General features: G+C 44.8%; 1 protein-coding gene across 2 annotated transcripts in view; it reads left to right on the top strand.

Moving 5' to 3' along the window:
- The window catches only part of SLC24A3 (solute carrier family 24 member 3), a 481,089-nt gene extending 462,944 nt beyond the window's left edge, over window positions 1-18,145 (top strand). For both annotated transcript variants that reach the window (XM_077872013.1, XM_077872012.1), the window contains 2 exons: window positions 12,823-12,888; window positions 16,231-18,145. In XM_077872013.1, coding sequence (XP_077728139.1) covers window positions 12,823-12,888; window positions 16,231-16,380 — 216 coding nt within the window. In that variant the 3' untranslated portion in view covers window positions 16,381-18,145. The remainder of the gene's footprint in view (window positions 1-12,822; window positions 12,889-16,230) is intronic.
- The last annotated feature ends 4,819 nt before the right edge of the window (window positions 18,146-22,964 follow it).

The following is a 22,964-nucleotide window of genomic DNA, read 5'->3' as shown; positions in this document are numbered from 1 at the left end:
AGACACTGTCCTGTGCCCCTGGAACTGCAGCCTCTGTAAAGAGACAGTTATACAAGCAATTCCAAAACAAAGTGTGATGCATGACCTCCTAAGGGCTAGTGGTGTAGGAGCTGCATGGTATGTGGCAGGGGTTGGGGACCTCCAATGCTTGTAAGTGATGCTTATTGTGAGAACCTGAGATTATCGGGAGCCAAGCGGTAAAGAATGTAAGAGGAACAGCTTGTAGAAGATTGAGATCCAAGAAAGCTTCACACTCGGAAGGACCTGAGAATAGCACCCGGGATGGGAGTTGGGGGTATGTGGGAGCAGGAGGGATGTGGCAAAGTGGAGAGATGAGTGGCTGGGATGAAACAAGAGACAGAGAGGGACCCTGTGCTAAAGGATATGGTGAGCTAGAGCCATGGCAGTAGGAAACTGAAGGGTATGAGGGAGGGAGTGTTGTGATTATATGCGCCTTTTAGAAAGAAGATTCTGACTACTATATAGAGAAGGGGTGGGAGCCAGATCAGACTGATGATAGGTAAGACTGGCTATAAGACATTTGCAGGAGAGAGAAAACATAGTGACCTGGACTAGGGTAGCTGTATAAGTTAGCTATTGCTACCATAATGTTGCATAACAAACCATCCCCAAACTCAGCAGCCTGTCATACATTAGCATGTATTTCTCATTCATGCATCTGCAAGGTGACAGGTGTTGGCTGATCTAGGTTTGGATCTAAACTTCAGACGGGACTATTCCTTGTGTCTCTCATCCTCTTTGGACCACTGACTTCCTGAGACACATTCCTTCCAGGATGAAAGGCACAAGAAGTCATGTCAATGATGGAAATACATTTCAAACCTGCATTTGTGTTAAATCCACTAATATCCCATTGTCTAAAGTAGATCACATGGCCAAACCCAAATCCAAGAGGCAGAGAAATGCTCCTGTCTACCACAAGGCTGTGGAAAGGAGGTAGACACAGAACTCTACTACAGGGGAGAGGAATTGAGATCAGTGGCCCACTCCACTTCAGTTACAGCAGTAAAGCAGAACAATAAAAGGCACCAGAAGGAACAGCAGAATAAAAATCAGCAGAACTTGGTGGTTGCTTTAGCATCAGCCCCTAAATGCATGTTAAAGGGGAGATGATTTGGGACTAAGCAAGGGTCTGGTCATCCAGAGATTTTGTTGGCTGTTGTGAAAAGTTTGGATTGTGCTTTAACTGCCATTGAGGATTCAAACAAGGTAAAGGTATGATTCACTTTATGTTTTAAGATAATATTTTATACTGTGTGAAAATGCATTACGAGAAGGCAAAGAAGAGGAAGACAAGTCAGGGAGCTGGTGACAAGATGCTGGCGACATGAGATAAGGTAGTGTGAGAGTAGAAAGGGATAAAAAGAGATTTTTCAAAAGAATTGACAAGGTTTTCTGATGGATGTATGGAGGGGATGAGAAAGAAAAATTGAAAGTAATTTCTAGTGCCCTTTATGGAGATGAGGAAGACAGGTGGTGGGATGGGGAACCTATTTAGGAGGAAGTAACAAGGGGACAGATTATGTATGATATGTGTGAGGGTCATCCAAGTGGAGATGTCAGGTAGACAGTGGGATAAATGGGCCTGAGTTCAGGGCTGAGGTCTTGGCTGCAGGCATAAACTTGGAAATCAGTAGCTTTAAATGGTTTTCGAGGCATAGAGCTCATAAAGGAAGTAAAGGTAGATATAGAAGAGAGCCCAGAACTATATTCTGATGTTGGGTTGGGAAAAATAAAAACATGTAGTGAAGGAGGCTGAGGAACAGTCAACCAGAAAGTGGGGCTGTGAAGCCAGGAGAATGTTTCAAGGGTAGTGTGGCCAAGTACATCAAGGCTTTCCTGAAAGCTTTTCTTCTAAGATCAACCTTCAGCCAACCATTTCCTCCTCCAAGAAGGCTACTCCTGCCAAATTTACTCCCTCCAGAATCCCATGGGACTGTTATCACTGATGTGCAGGAGCTAGATCTCTCTCAACTAATGCTCCCCAGAACCCAGGAGAAGGCCTGGGCCTGTGTAGCATAAACCAATGAGCTAGTCAGTTCTTAAGTACTTCCACATCCTTCCTTCTCATCTTTGGCAGTAAGCTTTCCCAAATCAGGTTCCCAACATCTAGATACTGCTCCTGCTGCCAGGTCCGGCTTTCCTTTGTTCTTTCCCAACCATGAGCAGACAGTGGGGCACTGAAACCTCCTCTTACAGGCTCACCAGAAGAGATTGCATGACTCCTTGCAACCCCACCTTCAGTGAGGCCATAATGGTGGCTAACAACCAGCCAGACTGGAGCATTTGCACCATGGAAGGCAGCAAAATGCCAGAATGCCAGGGCCAAACTGTTACCACAGCATCTGGATAGGGAATCTGGGGACTGTTGGCCAACATCTTACTGAATGGTTCTTCCTGAGGTTGTCCTAGCAGAGCTCCTGGGAGCTACAGTGATGCTACCCAATCCCATTAAGGGAAATTTTGTGTTAAATTCAGGCACTGTGTCAGAAAAATGAGGTGATATTTGGGGGAAGGCAAGGTCCTTACAGATCCCCTGTGGATGGGCTTACCTGGGTTGCCTAAGGCCTGAAGCCTATTTATTTCACTACCCCAGTTTAGATCCACCCCCAAACACCATTCAATCCTGAGACAAAGATTTGAGGTGAGGCAGGTATTGAGGAGAGGTGGGACACTCCAGCGGGGAAGCGGGGAGGTGAGATGGGTAAGGAAGGCAGACAATAGCAGTCACAGTGACTAGAGTTGAGCCCATGAGGTTGAGGGGCTCTAGCAAATGGTGCACACTCCTATCTCAGAATGACCCCATCTGAGGGGCAGGGGAGCCTCGTATTTATGTATCCATCGCAAGAGTCACTGATACAGGGCAGCTTGACACTTCGGGGACAAGCTCTCCAGGCATAGACACTAGTACTCATTGTGGAGAGGTAGCTGGTCCCACGAAAATGATAAGAAGGAGTACTGGGACATGCAGTCTCAAGGGCATTTGCCACACTGACATCTGTAGTTCTTACAGCTTATTCAGGGTGACAGTTTATTCAGGATGGTTTCAGAAATGATAGGCAGGAAGGACTAGGATGCCACTTTTGAGGGCTATTAGTGGGTGAAGAGAATTCTAGCATTTTCCACGTGCCCTTCAGGGTGCAAGGAAGAATCCAGAATTTACTGTCAGAATTCCAATTCTCAGTCTACACTAATCCCTTACCAGCTCCTTGGTTACGTGTGATATTGTGATGTATAGTAAGAAATACGTTTGATCTTCCTCCCTGTTTCTAGAACAGAGCTCCTAAAATTTCTGTATTTTTCCAAAGAGCTATAGGTATCTTCTTTTATGTTAATGAGGTGACTTTTGGATCCCACCTAAGGATGGGAGCTGGTTGTCAGGAGAACCAACCATGTAATTAAAAGGCTGAAATTTCCAGTCCAAACCCTGACCTCCAGGGAGACGAGAGAGGCTGGAAGTTGAATCAGTTGCCAATAGCCGGTGAATTAATCAATTGCCTCTGCAGTGAAGCCTCCAGAGGGACAGGGTTCAGAGAGCTTCCGGATTAGTGAACATGTGGAGATTTGGGGACAGCGGTTTGCTGGGGACAGTATGGAGGCTCTGCTCCCTTTTCCAATACCTCACCCTGTACATTTCTTCCATCTGGCTACTCTTAAGTTATATCCTTATATAACATACCTGTCATCTAGTTGGTAAAATGTGTCCACTCTAACAAACTAGTCAAACCCAAGGAGGAGGTCCTTGGAATCTCCAATCTAATATTGAAGAAGACAACCAGAGCCGGGGGCATCACAATGCCAGATTTCAAGTTGTACTACAAAGCTGTGATCATCAAAACAGTGTGGTACTGGCACAAAAACAGACACATAGATCAATGGAACAGAATAGAGAATCCAGAAGTGGACCCTCAACTTTATGGTCAACTAATATTCGATAAAGGAGGAAAGACTATCCATTGGAAGAAAGTCTCTTCAATAAATGGTGCTGGGAAAATTGGACATCCACATGCAGAAGAATGAAACTAGACCACTCTCTTGCACCATACACAAAGATACACTCAAAATGGATGAAAGATCTAAATGTGAGACAAGATTCCATCAAAATCCTAGAGGAGAACACAGGCAACACCCTTTTTGAACTCGGCCACAGTAACTTCTTGCAAGATACATCTGTGAAGGCAAAAGAAACAAAAGCAAAAATGAATTATTGGGACTTAATCCAGATAAAATGCTTCTGCACAGCGAAAGAAAAAAAAAAACTAAAAGACGCAAATCTAAAAGACAACCTACAGAATGGGAGAAGATATTTGCAAATGACGTATCAGATAAAGGGCTAGTTTCCAAGATCTATAAAGAACTTACTAAACTCAACAGCAAAGAAACAAACATGAAATGGGCAGAAGATATGAGCAGAAATCTCACAGAGGAAGACGTAGACATGGCCAACAAGCACATGAGAAAAGGCTCCGCATCACTGGCCATCAGGGAAATACAAATCAAAACCACAGTGAGATCCCACCTCACACCAGTGAGAATGGGGAAAGTTAACAAGACAGGAAACAACAAATGTTGGAGAGGATGCGGAGAAAGGGGAGCCCTCTTGCAGTGTTGATGGGAATGTGAACTGGTGCAGCCACTCTGGAAAACTGTGTGGAGGTTCCTCAAAGAGTTAAAAATAGACCTGCCCTACGACCCAGCAATTGCACTGCTGGGGATTTACCCCAAAGATACAGATGCAGTGAAGCGCCGGGACACCTGCACCCCGATGTTTCTAGCAGCAATGTCCACAACAGCCAAACTGTGGAAGAAGCCTCAGTGTCCATCAAAAGTTGAATGGATAAAGAAGCTGTGGTCTATGTATACAATGGAATATTCCTCAGCCATTAGAAACGACAAATACCCACCATTTGCTTCAACGTGAATGGAACTGGAGGGTATTATGCTGAGTGAAGTAAGTCAATCGGAGAAGGACAAACATATGGTCTCATTCATTTGGGGAATATAAAAATTAGTGAAAGGGAATAAAGGGGAAAGGAGAGGAGATGAGCGGGAAACATCAGTGAGGGTGACGGAACATGAGAGACCCTTAACTCTGGGAAACGAACAAGGGGTAGTGGAAGGGGAGGTGGGCGGGGGGATGGGGTAACTGGGTGACGGGCACCGAGGGGGGCACTTGACGGGATGAGCACTGGGTGTTGTGCTATATGTTGGCAAATTGAACTCCAATAAAAAATATACAAAAATATATATATACAAAAAAATAAAATAAAATAATAAAATAAAATATAATATAAAATAAAATAAAATAAAATAAAATAAAATAAAATAAAACGAATCTCCAATCTATAGCTAGTCCATCAGAAGTACAGTTGACCTCTGGACCTGTATTGTCATCTGGGGTGGGGGAGGGCTGTCTTGTAGGATAGAGCCCTTCACCTATGGGATCTGATGCTGTCACTAAGTAAATAGTGTGACAGCAAAAAAAAAATTTTTTTAAAAGAGTTAAGTTGTAGGATACCCATCTGGGGTCACAGAAATGCTTAGGTGTGTGGGGAAAACCCACACCCACACATGAATGGAAATTGGTGAGCAGAGTCTTACCTTGGCCAAGTGCTGAACTCCTAGAGCATCAGTTGTGTCATCTTTGCATGAGGAAAACAAAACCCGCCCTACCTACCTCCAGAATCGCCACTAGAATTCCATGAAACCCTATATTTGTGAGAGCCTCTGGACAGGATGGGACTCATGCACCAGCTGTCATTAAAGTGCCTCTTCTCTGTAGGCTTATTCACTTTCTCTCCACATTTAATTGTTCAGGGGAAGAGATTCCCTCCCGGTGATATCTTACAACATCAAACCAAGGCTAGACACATCAATTTGGAGCCTACACCGACACAGGTGTTCCAGTTACCCAAATCTTAAAATGGAAAGTGACATGAAGCAGGTGTTCCAGGTCATACATATTTAGCAAAAATCCAGAATCTTCTTATTTTTCCTAAAAAATTGGCTGGTTGTGTGGAGCTGACCTCAGACCAGGGAAAGATTTTAAACTGTAATATGGGGGAAGTGAGAATCTTTGAAGCTGGCGATTTCTGACCCCCTAGGGTAAGATTTAGGGAACTATTTATGAACCACGTGCACACATAAAACTAGGTCTGAATGGGTGTCTGTGTGTGCATCCAGATGAAAAATATGCATGCATTGTGGGCTAAATTCCTGTTGACTTGGCAACCAGCCAGCCTTCTGTTTTCTCTGCAACAACTGCCATGAGGAATTAGAGAATGAATTCACATATTTTGAAGGCAAGAAATAAAAACAGTATTAAATGTCAGGGCAGTTGGGCCTTGCATGCTCTCTGGTGGGCATTGCCATGAAGATTTTCTGCATTTACACTTAATGGACCCTGCCTCAGTGACTCAGGAAGCAGGGAAACCATTGTTTAGATCAACACTATGCACAGCGAGGGCTCCCATGCCTTTTGCAAAGGTGGCCCAGAAATGAGAACAGTCTGTGCTATTGTCTGGCTTAACATGCCCCAAGAAACTAGTTTTTGAGGGGGTTGAGTTAAATTTGCTGCCCTCGGGGAAACTTATTGGGGTGATAGAACTGTTTTATTTTTTTTTTCATGGCTAGTTCGTATTTTATTGGACTGTTGATTTCAGTGCTTCTGTGATGTCAACCTAACAAAGGACTAAATGTTTAGTCGAGGGGATGAAGCCACCCACAAATCTGAGCAAACTTAAGGTAGTTGGAATCAGGGAAAAGTCTACTGAAGGGAGGTCCTTGGTTCCTAACAGTTCTAAAGATTTAATGATCAGTTTTATGGAAAAATTCAAAGTGTCCAGATGTCCTTTAGGCAGGAGAAACAGGAAGGACTGGAGGACGTAGGCAGTAGGGGCAGACGCTCTGCAGCATGGACAGCTGGGCTGCAGAAGCTGCTTTCCCGTCGGTCCGTAGGACGAGGATGCTTTCCTCAGACAAGGGATGGAACTGTTTTATATCTTGTTGAGATGTGGGTTACGTGGGAACATGCATTGGCATTGATCAAAACTTAGCCAATAGTAGGGATTTGACCTTTACTATATGGAGATTATGCCTCAAATTTTTTTACCAAACAAACAAACAAACAAACAAACAAACAAACAAACAATTTCGGTGCCCCCTCACTCTGTTCCCTAAAAAGATCAGCTTAGGGTGCCCAGGTGGCTCAGTTGGTTAAGTATCTGCCCTCCACTCAGGTTATGATTTCAGGGTCCTGGGATTGAGCCCTGAATCTGGCTTTCTATTCAGCAGGGAGCCTGCTTCTCCCTCTCCCTCTGCCGTTCCCCCTGCTGGTGCATGCTCACACTCTCTCTGTGTGAATAAATAAACTCTTTAAAAAAAATTTAAATATAAGCTTAAAGCCCCCCCACACACATCTGTCTCCTCATCCAGCTCTGCACTCTTGTCCCTTGTCACCCAGCCTCACTGCCTCCAACATGCACATGCACCCACGTGTGTGTACACATACGCACATACATCCATGCACAAGCATACACATGTGCTCAGCTTATTTAAGCACACAGTGTATGTAGACTAGTGGGAAGCTAGGTACTGTGTGGAAGGAGGAAAACCTGAAGACCTGGGCATCTGCTGTCAGAACAGTGGGACTAGCTGGGAGCTAAGAAGACTACCCAGGCAAGGTCAGCACACGATCTGCATCAGAAGTGGGGATAGGGCCAGCGAGGGCTCAGTGAACTTGGAAGAGACAAAAGGACTTAGGGAGGGATGAGCAGAATAGAGGTGGGGCAGAAAGGAGGTACGCACCCCATCTGACCAAACTGAGATTCTAAAAGGGAGACAGTGGTATGTTAAGGTGAGGAAGGTGAATCTCTCCTGTTTGGAGAGGCTCCCAAGTGCTCAGCTACAGAGAGGAGATGCTGGGGTGTGAAAGACTGTTTGAGGCTCCAGCAGACCCCCTGGCTATCTTCCTTATCTTCATTCCTGCTTCTCCTCTGAGTGAGAGGGGCCACTGTAGGTCTCTTTTCATTGTGTTTGTGAATTATAAAATCAATGCATGTTAATGGCCCCAAACTGGAAGCAACCCAGATGTCCATACACAGTAGAATAATTAGACAAATGGTGATATGTTTATGCTGTTACAAAAGGAAATGAGCTATTGATACAATGAAAAACACAAAGGAAATGAAGAAATCTTTAAAAATTATGCTGAGTAAAATACTGGTATAAAAGAATGCATATTATAGGGCTCCATTTATATGAATTTTCTTGGCTGAGCTAACCTTAGAAGCAGTGATTAATGCTGGTGAGACTGATGAGGAGATAACAGAACTTTCTGGGGAGGATGGAAGTGCTCTATATCACGGCTACAGTTTGAGTTACACAGGTATATATGTTTCTCAAAACACATTGAACACTGTAATTATGATTTGTGGATGTCACCACACAGAAATTGCATCTAGAAACAAAAGACCTGTGAACTAAATCCAGCCCTTTGGTAAAATGGTACAATAAACGGGTATAATTCTTTCCATTTTTCTGAATGCTTGAAAACTTTCATGATAAAATGTTAAGAAAAAAATCTATACACATTCACAGAAAAATAAAGTGGAGAAAAGGGACAGGGAATATTGGACAGGATTGTATCGCCTCTGGAACACCATCTGGAAAGTGGCAGCCAGGGTCTCCCTGCTCCCAGCCTCTCTCTGACAAGTCCACTCTGCTCCATTTGACTTCTGCACTGAAATGGATTCATCGTCTGTTCAATGGTTATGCACTGAAGCATGTGGTCTGTGCTCAGCCCTGTGCCAGGCAGAGCATAAAATCTGACATGGTCCCCACCCTTGTGGTGATTGTTATCTACCGACACTTTGATCAGGGGACTGCTGGGTGGTGAGTTTATAAAAGAAGCAGCCAGGGGTACCAGAGAAGGGATTAGATGGCTCATGAGTGAGTGGAGAATAATGGCCCAGAGACATTGAGAACTCACTGTACGCTGGTACGCCGGGTCCTGTTCAAGCTTTTTTTTTTTTTTTTTTTTTGCAAGTTGCTTTATTTTTTTAATAATAAATTTATTTTTTATTGGTGTTCAATTTGCCAACATACAGAATAACACCCAGTGCTCATCCTGTCAAGTGCCCACCTCAGTGCCCGCCACCCAGTCACCCCCACCCCCCCTACCTTCCTCCCCTTCCACCACCCCTAGTTCGTTTCCCAGAGTTAGGAGTCTTTCATGTTCTGTCTCCCTTTCTGATATTTCCCACTTATTTTTCCTCCTTTCCCCTTTATTCCCTTTCACTATTATTTATATTCCCCAAATGAATGAGACCGTATAATATTTGTCCTTCTTCGATTCTGTTCAAGCTTTTTAACATGGATTAATTCAGTTAATCCTCACAACCACCTCATGAGGTAGAAATTGTATTATCCCCTTTTACTTCTCAGAAAACTGAGGCTTGGGGAAGTTAAGTCCCTTTTCCATGATTGTAAAGCAAGTGAGTGGCTGAGCAGGGATTCAGAACGGGTTCGGTGAACTGGGTCTGAAGCCCATGCTCTAAAGCAGGGATCAGCAAACTTTTTGGAAAGGGCCAGAGGGGAAATACAAGTTTTGTGGGCCACATGGTTTCTATCAAACTTCTTGACTCTGCTACTGCTACATGAAGGCAGAAGTATACAATATGCAAATGCACGAGCTAAGCTCCAAAAAATTTCATCCACAAAATCAGGCAATGGGCCAGATTTGGCCCGTGGCCCATAGTTGGCCAACTCTTGCTCCAAACCAACCGTAGTCTCCAGTGATTGGGAGATGTTCTAGTTAGACCCAGGGGCATCTGAAGGAACCATTCCTGATTGCCATGTCCGTATGCAGGTGGGGGTTCAGATAGCAAGGAATACATCTAAATTCTGAGACCCCAGGTCTGTAATGAATGAAAAAACAAAAATTACCCCTGGGTGCAATCCATTACCAAAGGAAGATTGTAGAGGAAAAGGTGAAAATGTGAAAAATACTCATAAACCCCACCACGTCAGTTGTCTTTAGCCTTTGGAGGCAGATTTAGAATTTGAGAAGCACCACTCTTCGACATTTTATGTCAATGGAGGAAGAGTAAAGCTCCAAAGCTCTAGTTGAATATGATTCATTTTGAAAAGACAGAAGGCTTAGCCAAAGAGAATTTTCCAGCTTGGAGCTTGGCTCTCACTAGCTCTTTGGTTTCCTAAGGGCAGGAAATCACTTTACGCAATTCATATTGCTGACAAGGATTCAACCCTGGAACTCAAAGGGTGAGTGGGGCTAGGATTGCATTGACCACATGCTTAGAAGAATCCATGCAATGTTGATAGTTAAGAGCTCAAAAGGGTATCTGAGTGTGTGTTCACAGTTTCAGGGTGAGCCCAAGGACTGTATGAAGAGGAGAGCCTCGCTGAGTGAAGTAAGTCAGTCGGTGAAGGACAAACATTATATGTTCTCATTCATTTGGGGAATATAAATAATAGTGAAAGGGAATATAAGGGAAGGGAGAAGAAATCTGTGGGAAATATCAGAAAGGGAGACAGAACGTAAAGACTGCTAACTCTGGGAAACGAACTAGGGGTGGTGGAAGGGGAGAAGGGCGGGGGGTGGGAGTGAATGGGTGACGGGCACTGGGGGTTATTCTGTATGTTAGTAAATTGAACACCAATAAAAAATAAATTAAAAAAAAAAAAGAGGAGAGCCTCAGCGGACTCTTCCTCACTCTGCACAGCGGCTGCCATCTCACTCTGGAAGCCCTGCTTCTGCCCTTCAACTCTCTGGTCAGGGTACATGTAGGATTATTGTAGGTTCAGTATGGACAGAATACTTTTTCAGTAGAAGGCATTTGTGATATACTCCTGGATACTGGCCTCTTTATACCTATCCTGCTGATGGAAGGAGAAAATCTACCTATAGCCAGATGGAAAGTCTGCAGGAAGATAAGCTACCAGCTGAACAAGAATGGGTCTAAATCCCTCATTTTTTTTACACTGATTTAACCAAGTCAACCCATTTCTTCAACATCACAGAGATATGACTGAGTCATTTGCTCTTAAGAAGGCATTCAATGGCTGGGAATACTTTCCCTGGAGTTCAACAGATGGTTGGCTCACATGGATTGTGCTGGCAAAGCGGAAGAGGGTCCAGTGAATTCCCTCTATGACAGACATTGCATAAGGAGATGTGTTATGCTCCTGGGTCCCCACACAAAAGTTTTGACTGTTAAGGGCATGGAGTTTTCTGTCACCAAAAGGTAAACCGAACACACCCACCTACAGAGATACCCACATGTGCCATTCCTACACCCTAGGGGTGAACTGGTAAAAGGGTGGCAAGGGGTGCCCTGAACCATGTCAGAATGGCCCCAGACCACTTCCACTCATAATCACCACTCAGTTCTCTAATCAAATGATCAACCTGCCTTGCTTTTCCTTCCTGTGGACACAGGCGAGCCTTTGACTCCCAGCTGGACAGTGCACATTGGTGGGGGCTCTATGGCCTCATTTCCAAACCTCAATGCAGATAAGACTTTCCAAGAGAACTGGTGAAAATGAATATCAAAGTCTGAGCCCCCAAATCTGTAGAGATCAGAAATAGATTTAGCCTCAGTACTTACTCAAAGTCAGTGGTTCTTAAACTTTCTCATGCATCAGAATCACCTAGGGGTTTATTAAAACACATGGATGCACCCATCCCCAAAGTTTCTCACTCAGGAAGTCTGGGGAGGATGCTGAGATCCTGCATTTAAGTACCCAGGTGATGCTGGTTCAGGGAGGATGCTTTGAGCATGGCTGCTCTAAGGCATACCTCCTATCTCGGGGTAGCTGACCTCATGACTTTGACCTAGGTCAAGGCAGAAGGAACATCTTCCCTACACTATGGAAGAAGCGCTATATAATCTTTTTTGGCCTGGTTGGCCTCTCAATATTCCCTACCTGCCCTGCCCAATACTGCAGCCAGTAATCACATATGGCTCTTTATTTTTTTTTTTTTTTCACATATGGCTCTTTAAATATAAATCTGAATTAACTGAAGGTAAGATTAAAATTTTATCTGGTGTATGAGCCACAAGTGACTAATGGCAGCCATATGGGACAACACAGTTACAGGACGTTTTTATCACGGCAGAAAGTTCTACTTGACAGTGCTATTTTATAAGAATTCCAAAAATTGTTTTCTCTCTTTCTCCTCAATGTTTGGCAGCTAACCCCACTCTGAAAGACAAACACAACAAAATCCTCTTCTGAATATCAGGAATGGGATGTTAACTCTTTCCTCTTCTTTGCTTGCTCACAATAGCAAGACTCATCCACCTCTTCCCATCAAATTTGGGTGGAGTTCACAGACAACTGAATGCAAAAGAGATAAAAAGTTTAGTAATATTTTTCAAAGTATGGCTCCCATCACTCATGTCATGAGATTTACCCTAAAAGTTGTATGTCAAGAATGTGCACACTCCCTGGAGATCAGGTCCACAGGGAAGTGTTGTGGGCAAATGAGAATCAGGCCACACACAACAGAGAATTCAAGTGGCCATGGGGCAGCCCAGGAAGCACTGCCTCTGGAGGGAAAGATGGGGTTGGGTTGGGAGTGAATGACACAAGTGAGCCCCCTGACTGTCCTAGGAAAGTGCACATCCCTGCTGCCAGTGGCAAAGCACTCCTGCCAAAGCTGCCTTTTGTTTGCCATCCTAAAGGAGAGATTTGACCTGACCACTACTCAGAGTTGGCTTGAGCCGCTGCACTGAACAAGTGCTTTTTGGAAGCCTAACTGTGCATCTTTTCTTACAGATTCGGCTGAACAGCAGAGGACTGATCTACTCCGTGGGCTTACTCCTGGCCTCCGTCTTTGTCACGGTAGGGCTAGAGCTCCTTCCCCTCTCCAGTTCCTGTGTTCCATCACCCTCTCCACCCCCCGATCCCACCCTTGGGTTCTTTGGCTACAGTTTGTTTGGACACTACATGGGCTTGGCCTCCGGGTGGATGGGGATAATCAGCCTCCAGATGTCCCATCTCCTTCATGGCTATTTCTTTTAGAAGTGGATCCTAGCAACTCACTAGAAAGCCTTTCCGCTTTATGAAAGGAGCCAGCCCTCCTCTAAGAAGTGTGGCCCGGCCTCATGTCAAGCACAAGCCATTTTATCAAAAGCAAAAGGGAGATCCCACTTTTTCTGCAGGATTAGTAAAGAGAAGGGTAGATTCCAATTAATTATCTTTTCCAGGTTAATAAGCATCTCCATAAATCCATGGGTTCAACCAATACTCAGAGACTAAAAATACATTATTTTATTGACAGTGTACTTTTATGCCACTCCACTATCTTGGCCATTGTATCTCTTTGTATAATCTGGCATTCCAACTCAACTGACATGTTGGGGTAGGAATAGATTCACAACAACACATGGACTGGTCCACATAAAGTATCTGTTAATATACAAGAATGTGATTGAATTATCACATTAGAAAACATTGAGATGCAATGTGCCTTTTCCTGAAATTTTCAAGGAAACAGTCATTGAATTACACTGGCATGTGCTAGAGAATAGGAATTCAGAAGGGCAGGCAGGAAACTAGAGGTCATTGACAGGATCAGGCTGTGAGTCAAATGTCAAGGATTTACTAAAGCTACACTGCCTTACCCAAAGGTGGGAATCTGTGCAATTCTTTTTTTCTGTAGCTTAGGAGATTCTATGGGTCTTGTGTGACTTAGGGTTATGATACCTGTCATAGCCACACATAGTGCTCAATGCTCTGCATACACTTTCCCATTTGGAGCTCGCCACACACCCCTCAGGTAGCCACTACATCAGCCCCATTATACAGGTGAACATCTGAGGCCTTTAGAGAAATTGTCACCGAATGAATGAAGGGGCAAGCCATCTGACATCAGAGCGCATACTTACAGCTTCATCTGTGGAACCTGTAGCAGGTGGGGCTAGCTACCACCTGGGATGTTGAAATGGGGTTACTGGAAAGTGGAAGAGAAGTAGGTTTGTTGGGAGTGGGGAAAGACCAACGTCAAACATCTTGAGCTTGCAATGCCTGTTTGACACATAAGGGAAGAGGTCGAGAAAGCCATTGGAAAGATGAGTGTGAGTTCAGGGGACACATCCAAGCTGGAGACCCCAGAATGTGGATGGTATTTAAAGCCTCAGGTGATGAGCAAAGACAGACAAGAGAAGAGCCCAACATCCGAGTCTTGGTGCCCTCTGGTCAAGATGATGTTAGGGAATGTCAGGGTGATGATAATAAAATGCCAAATGAAACAGAATGAGCAGTCAGAGAGACAGAAGGAAAACCAGCAGAGTATGGCATCTGGAAGCCAAGTGGAGAAGATGTTTCAGGGTGAAGGGAGTGATTGGCTCTTGTCACAGGAGTGAGTCCTGAGCTTTGGCCATTCGGGTTAGAAATACAAAGTTGTGGGTGCTCCTGAAGAGGGTAGTTGGTGGGACAATGAGGCAGAAGATTGGGTAGAACAAGCTAACAGAGAATGGAAGGACAGAAATTGGACACAGCAGTATTTACAACTCTTTCAAGTCATCTTACTGTAAAGAAAGAAGTGGGAATCCAGAAAAAAATGTAGTTGTTTTTTCAAATGAGATAACTAGCAGCATTCTTGTATCCCAGTTGGAGCAATCCAGGGGTGGAATGGGGATCAGATGGAGATGGAAGGGGGCAGCTGCTGGGGCCAAGTTCTAGAGTGTTGGGGGAGGCAGGATTGTGTACACGTGTGGAGGTGTGAGCCGTGGGCAGGGCTGTGGGCTGCAGGTCCTCACTACCAGGAGAAAAGGCGAGCAAGTGAATCTGGTGGTGGAGCTCTAGGGACAGGAACACGGTCAAGTGCTAAGGGTGAAGGTTAAGAAGGGGGTAAAGGGGTCTGAGAAGAGAGGAGAGGCTGGAAACTGTCATCCAAGAAAGGGAGAGACTATGCACTTAGGGAAATGTGGGATGATTGCCATAAATGGCCCCCTTCGAGGTTTGTAGGTTTGAATTTAAAGTGAGACCCTTCGGCAGGTATGGCCAGGCAGTTTCCTCCAGGCTGGGTCAGCACCATGGAAGCAATGTGGTGTAGCTGGAAACTAAGCTGGAACCGAAGGCTGTGACTTTACCACAGGAGGACAAGAGCACTAGAGAGAGGCCAGTGAATGGCGATGGATGTCCAGGGTGGTTCTAGTGATTGCTGGTGGAATTCCCGCAGGGTAAGGTGGGATGGAGGTGGGTACAGGGGGTGACGTGCAGTGAAATGGTAGTGGTAGCCATGAATTCTGGGTCCTGCAGGTCTGTGGAGTTGCAGGAGGAAGGGTAGAAGATGGACCAAGCAGGAAAGAGGAGGTGGCAGTCAGAGAGCGGGATGTTTGACGTGGAGAGGATGGAGTTGTCTCTGTTCTTGCTAACCATAGGGGTGCCATAGATAGAAGTGACAGTGAATGGGATTCGGGGATCTGGAGGAGGAGGGGGAAGAGACTGGGTTTGCAGCGTTGACTGTAGCCAGACGGGATGGCTTTGGAAGGCTTTAGATTCTACGCTTGGTGCTTTTGGGGAAGCAGCAGTGAGGAGCAAGGGGCACAGCTTCCTTGCCCCCAGGCATGGGAATGGAAGAGATGCGACCACTGCCTGCCAGGAGATGTGTCCTCAGGAAGAGCCAGGGACTACTTGGGGCAAGAAGGTGAGGAGTCAGAGCCAGCGATGCGGCATAGAGCAGTGCTGGGCTGCCGTCGGGGGTGAGGAGTGGTGGCCGTTCACCATGCCTATGTCGATTGGTTCCATCATTATGATTTTTAAAAGTTTTTTTAAAGTTCTGACTTCCCAGGGCACGTGGGTGGCTCAGTCGGTTAAGCATTGGCCTTCAGCTCGGTTCATGATCCCGAGGGCCTGGAAACGAGTCCTGTGTTGTGCTCCCTGCCCCGTGGGGAGTCTGCTTCGGCCTCTCCCCCTGCTTGTGCTCTTGCTCACTCTCTCTCACCCTGTCAAATAAATAAAATCTTTAAAAAAATAAATAAATAAAATCAAAGTCTGGCTTCCCTTCTTGATTTTTGGTGTCCTGATCTTCCAAAATGTGAGCGAGGAGCTTGGGGGGCTCAGAGACCATCAGTGCCCCGCAGGGTCTGCCATTGGCGACCCCTGGCCCGGCCACCCCAAAGCCCCGCTCCCGGTGCCGCCTCTTCCCGTGCCCTCTGACCCCGGCTGTGTGTGTTGCAGGTGTTTGGCGTTCACCTGAACAAGTGGCAGCTGGACAAGAAGCTCGGGTGCGGGTGCCTTTTCCTGTACGGCGTGTTCCTGTGCTTCTCCATCATGACGGAGTTCAACGTGTTCACCTTTGTGAACTTGCCCATGTGCGGGGACCACTGATCCGCCGGAGGCCCGCCGAGCTGCGGTCCTCCTTTTCTGTGCAATACGAAATCCAGCCGCACCCCGAGTCCCGCGGGCCCCCCACCCCGGCGCCGGGGTCTCCGGTTCTCCCGCGCGGGTCCCGGGCCTCCGCTCCTGCCTCAGTGGCCCAGGCTGCCCCCGCCCCCCTGCTCCCCCTCCTCCGTGGCCTCCGCCCGCCGCCCTCCCTGTCTCCTCCGTGTGAAGACTCTGACATCCGCGTGAATTTACAGGCTCCATTTTTGAACAGTGACTGAGATTCTAGAAAAAAAACAAAAAAAAACACAAAAACTGGCTGCTAACTGGCCCAAGCCAGGCAACACTTCTTACAATCCCTCCTCCTTTTTTAAGTTATTGGATGGAAGACACACCTAATTTATGACGCGAGACTGTCAAAGGAATAGAGAGGAGAGGGTATATGCTGACGGTAGGGAGTGTTCGGGGTTTCGTTATGTTTTGAGGTGATGCCTAGGTTACTGGATTTGGGAAGGTTGTTTCACTTTGGGGGTGGGCTTCCCCCTTTTCTTCCTTTTCTTCCAGAGATGGAGAGCTTCTCTTGCATCTTCTTTCCCTGGGCTCTGGATTAGCAGACGATCCACAGATTGTCCCCGCCATGTCTTCTGGGATCAAATCCCAGGCACAGTGGAAGATGCATGGATTTAGTGCTTAGTAGAGGAACATGTAGGCAAGGCCACCAGGAACAGATGCATAACGTTTCATACCCAAGGATGCCTCCCTGAAGTCCTATAGGCGTTACCTAGGGGGCATGAGCTTTCGAGGAAGAAGACAGCTTCCCACATATCCATTAGGATCATCTTTTTCTCACTAGGTTCCTTCTAGTCTCTCAAGCAATAGTTCTAGCCTGCCCGAGGCCTCCGATGAGGGGCCCTGGTTACACTCCCCATCCGTGAGGTGCCAGGCAGTCAGCGCCAGAAGCTTCCCAGCCCGTGAGTCCCTGAGATGCGCGCTCATCACTTGGTATTTGGGGTGACAAGGAGTGAGCCAGAGGCCACCACTGCTTTCGTGCAGGAGTTACAGACACTGGTTTCTTGGAAAATGGAGAGAAGCACACTTTGCACAGACGTCGTCAATAAAGTCCCAATTTGCCACTCGGTATTGAGTACACTGGACCCTGACAGCTGGCTCCTGGGCCAGCGTCCTTCCTCACAGGACGCCTCCACCAAGCTGCCCCGGCTCCGGCCCTCCCATCCTGGAGGGAGGGCAAGAACTGACACCTTTGGAACCGCAGAATGTGTTCAATGCAGACTCGCTCAAGGGCATAAGTTATTGTGAACATTGCTGCCAATCACCGCTCAACAGCCCTGCTAGATTTTGTATGATGCTGAATTATTATGCCACTAATTCCACCGAGTTAAGACCCACCCATGCTTGTTACACTTGTATTTATTGAAACTGTGGATTCTTGCCCCTGCTGCCCTTGTATTTACTTTAAGCACTGATCACTTATCATTCATTCAGTATGGTTTCCCCCAGTCCCTTGTACACATTCTGGTATGAAATGTAAAATTAACCTGCTACAAATTGGTTGAATGTTTCTGTCAATGGTGCAAACGGAGGCCAGCGTAAGCCGATGGGGCACCTGCCTGAAGGAGGAACGGGAAAGGAAATCACCAATTTGGGCTCTCAGAGCTAAGACACACGTATTGATTCTGTTGCACATTTTGCACTGGTTTATGGAGATTGTTTTCTTGGACGGATAGTGTAAAATAAACTTCTCTGTTCCGTAGCCTTCCTTGAGCAGCGCGCTTTACTTCCTCTCCTAGAGTGTTGCCTGTTTTAAACTACACCGACCAGTGTGTGTGGAAGGAGGTGGCCAAGTATTCCTGCTTCTACACTTCCTGGGTGGACTCACCTGGAAAGCTGGCAGTTGTCTGGTGGACTGCAAGCATGAAGTCGCCAATCGTGGGTCTTCTCTAAATCTGGCAGAGACTTTGGATCTGTCATCCTGTAGAATCCATGCAACGCTCTGCTCTGTATTAGGAATTCTTTCAGCTGACGTGGGAGGAAGGGATTCCAGCACTGCTGATAACGCTCAGCAGCATTCAAGTTCTTTATCCTGTCTGATCTATGTTTCAGTTATGAAAATTCAGACTTCCCTAAAGCTAACTCCTCAAGAGAGAGTGACATATGGTTACAATAAGCCATTTGTAATAAGCATGACTCCCAAGAAATAATTACCCAGATCTAAAAGTAGACCAAGCTTAGTGAACAAGCCAGGTTTCCACCAGAAGCCACAGAAGTCATGTATAGGAATCAGAAGAAAATTACCAGTAAGTCACAGCACCAACTTTTATTAACTGTGTAAAAAAAAAACATATTCCCCTTGGGGCATCTGGGTAGTTTAGTTGGTTAAGTGCCCAACTCTTGACCTCAGCTCAGGTCTTGATTTGAGGGTCATGAGTTCAAACCCCACATGCTGGGCATGGAGCCTACTTAAAAATATTTTCCCCTAGGTTGGAGGGAAAAGATACTTAGCTTTGTTTTGAGTGTTGACATCTAAAAATGCTTTACAACTATATTTGTGCATTTTATAAATAGACACTGGACACAGACAGGGTATTTTCATTATTCTTGTTGGTGCTTTTTATACTGGTCTTAATTAGCTTTAGTCTTAGGCAAAACATTTGATCTGAAACTTAATTTTTTTTCAAGCCTGCTTTTTATGAAATCTTTAGAAATCGTAGCGCTATGCTAAATTTCTCCAAGAGAAAATCCTGGGATAAGGTAAAGTTCCCATGCATAACGATTGCTAACTAGGAACTGGGAAGGTTTCCTATATGGAATGAGCATTTAGCTTATTTCTGCTCAGATCCGTGCCATGCATGATTGTGTCTTGAATTGTGGACTGAGAATGTGGTTCTAAGTGAGCTGACTCTTCAGTAATGCAAAATTGCCAGTGTTGCTCTTTTTACTGCTCCCCCTGTCCTAGGATTTATTTGGGAAGGATGGATCTGAGGGTAGAACTTTGACTTAATATGCTGTACCCAACAGTAAAACCAGAAAACCCCCCAGCAGCTTTCTAGAGTGCTGGTTTGTTGACTCCCCAGGTTCTGGTCTTGTGCACAAGGGGACAAAGGGAAGATCCCACAAGGAAGAACTGCCAGAAAGACCTCTTGTTATGGAAAGTGTATTCCCGACCATGCGCTGTCCTGCTGGGGGCACTGCCAGCACACACACCTGTTAGGTGGACACTGAGAAGCCATGACAAGAAGTTTCCAGATGGCTCCTGCCCCCTTCTCAAGGAAACCTCTGGCCCTACCTCTTTAGGAGTAGTACACTTTCAGAGGCACATGTTTCTTATCTACCTCCAAAAAGACCTGGATGGAGGATAGGTGGGTGAATGCTGCCCATTCTGTTTTCCTAAGTCTGTTGCTGCAGATGCTTAGAGTGTACAGCCATAAATTCGAGTGCTAGAGATTTGAGATTCTGTACATCTCAAACAGCAAACCTGAACTCACTTTAAGCACACAGGCTTCAAAGAAAAGCCTAAATGTTTAAAAATGGGAGAGAGAGGTTATAATATTCTAAGATCCAGACAGTTTTGAATTGTGGTATGTAAAATAGGAATAACATTCAATTTGCAATAAGTGTGATAAATAGCCATAGAGCTTGACCTAAGTGATCACGAAAATATTGGGAAAGATCAGAAGTGGGAAAATAGTGTTGGTGATGCTCCTTCTAAATTTCTTTATGTTCACCTTTTCAAAATAGAATAATTGTCCCATTAACAAGCTAATTATCCGATTATTCTGACCCAGAATAATTTTGATCAGATGGGACATTTTGAAGTTGATAGGACATTTCCATGCTGAATTTTGTGTAGGCTCATACTAATTACTGAGTCTCATTTATTTTTATATTTTCTGTAGTGGCTGCTCAGCATACACACACACATACACACACACATCTATCTGACACCAAAACTCTCTATGAAAATAATCCAAGAGATCTTTGAGAACTTTCCAAATATCCAGCTGTCTGTTACGGTACAACTTCAGGAGGAGTGGGGTGGGTTCAACCAATGTTTCTCTGATAATTATAAAGGTGTGTGCCCATTGCGTCATCCTCTGGAGACGTGGGGCACTTAGAGAAGCCACTGACAAGCAGAGGATTAACAACATGCATAAGATAAATGATGTGATACCCCAGAATTGATTTCAATTGAGCCTATGCGTAGTTTTGAAACCCAGTGCAGAGCAGTAAGACTCCACCAAAATCTCTCAGATGGCTTCCTGTTGCACTCAATACATTTATTTCCTTAATAAATTGTGGCCAGTAGTCCCATTAATTTTTTACTGAGCTTTAATTTGGCAGGACACTCTTACCAAGTTGTGGAGACTTTAAACATGAATAGTTGTTACTACTCATTTTCGTTTTCGTCTTTGTCTTTGCAACAGGTGGGAGGGAAGGGAAGACTTAAGACAATGTTGGTGTGTATATGCCACTTAAGGCTTTTCCTGCTAAAATTAATTTACATAAATATATGCATATACATGCACATTACATTTCTTCTTTATAGAACTTCAAACTTACCCTGTTTGTCAAAAACTGTATTTGGTGATATCACGTATTCTGGTTGGTTGAGACAATTGATCTAGTAACTGATTGCAGAAAACTGCATATAAAAGTTGGAATGACGTGTGGTAAGGAATTTCAGAATCCTGGCAGTTTTGAGGAGTTCTGAGCCATGCTCACAGGTCACTGCTAAAAAAAAAAAGATGAATCCATGCACAAGGGTGCTTTCAGCAGAAAGCTAATACTTTTAAATTCCTGCAGAAGAAAAGATGTACTCTCTTCACTTTTGTATTTTCTTTTTGATACATAAATCATATATATCATCTCTCTCCCATGCTTGATGCAGGGTGATACATTCAGATGCCCTGTTAATTCTCAATTCTCTATCAGCAATGGGTTTGAACCAAAATGCCCACTGCTATAGTTTTAGGAGAATTTATTTTGTCAACTTTTACTGGTCCAAACAACCAGTTCCAGAATATTTAAAAATCTATTGTCATACCAGGTTGTATATTCCTTCCAGTTGCTTGAAAGTCAAATACTCTATTCAACTTCATGTATGAGAAAATCCATATACCTGATTTGCTGGTGGTCTAAAATCCAAGTTTTCCAAATTTAAGCACACATCAGAATTACCTGGAGACTTAGTCAAATATAGATTTCCAGCTCGGTAGGTCAAAGAATTTGCATTTTTCACCAGCTCCCAGATGCTACCACTGCTGGGTCTGGGTACCATTCTGAGAACCACTGGTATAAATAGTATCCTTTGTCCAGAAAAACAATACCAGCCTCTACCTATATTATTGGTATGCAGCTTATGCAAAACACAGGCGCAGACATATACCATTTCTTTCATTTTTTCAAAATTCTTTTTTTCTAAAAAAAAAAAAAAAAACTTTTTTCTTTCTACTTCCACTGAGATCTACTCATGGCTGAAAGCAGGAAAAGAAATTTGAGCAACTTCATAATCTACATTCTTTATCATTCTGCAGCATGGTTTGCTCCCTGCCAAAAACAACCTTTACATTAAAACCAAACCAGATCAAAGTCAATGATTTAAGATGAGATGAGGGAAATCCAAGATTCTAGGTGGAGTTACTAGGTGAGTAAAGATGGACACAGGCAACCACCAATTCATTCAAGGTGAAAAGAGGTTACTTATAAACTCTACAAGAGAGGAGCCCCTGGGTGGCTCAGTTGGTTGAGCGTCTGCCTTTGGCTCAGGTCAGGATCCAGGAGTCCTGAGATCAAGCTCCATATGATGCTCCTTGCTTAGTGGGGAGTCTGCTTCTCCCTCTCCCTCTGCCCCTGCCCCTGTTCGTGCTCGCTCTCTCGCTCTCTCTCTTAAATAACTAGATAAAATCTTTAAAAAAAAAAAAAACTCCAACAAAAGAAATTAATGGTAAATACAGGAGAAATGTCCTACACATGAACTCTCATTCACACATTATAACCATGTACAGCTAACTTTCTAATCTAAAAATGCAGAGACACAGGCAGAGGGAGAAGCAGGCTCCATGCAGGGAGCCCAATGTGGGACTCGATCCCGGTCTCCAGGATCACCCCCCGGGCTGACGGTGGCACTAAACCGCTAAGCCACAGGGGCTGCCAAAAGTCTTCCTTTCCATAAAACATTTTATGCTTACTTAGCCTATGCCAGCATAGAGGCATTCTGCCCAAAAGCAAGGAGATGTTCTAATTCCCTAAATCTCTGCGCACTGTAAACCTCTCTTCCTAGAGGGAGCATCACAATCATGAAACATGCTCCCAGGGTAGCAGCGTTAATGTGAGACCCACTCGTGTCACGTTACAATGCAAAGTTTCCTGTTTCCTGAATGCTAACACCCCTCAGTCCTGAAGGCAGCTCTTTAAATTTGAGGCAGAATTTAATCCACCACCTAAATATTAACTAACAACACGTCTTAGGAGGAAAACAAGATGTTTGAATATATAAAAGAGATTCATGCCAAGAAACTCATTCATCTGTTAGAAATGAAGCAAATCTGTTGTAAATGAAGTAAATCAATCCA

Source organism: Canis aureus, chromosome 26, assembly GCF_053574225.1.
Source record: "Canis aureus isolate CA01 chromosome 26, VMU_Caureus_v.1.0, whole genome shotgun sequence".
NCBI lineage: Eukaryota > Metazoa > Chordata > Mammalia > Carnivora > Canidae > Canis > Canis aureus.
This window is presented reverse-complemented; position numbering and strand designations above follow the sequence as displayed.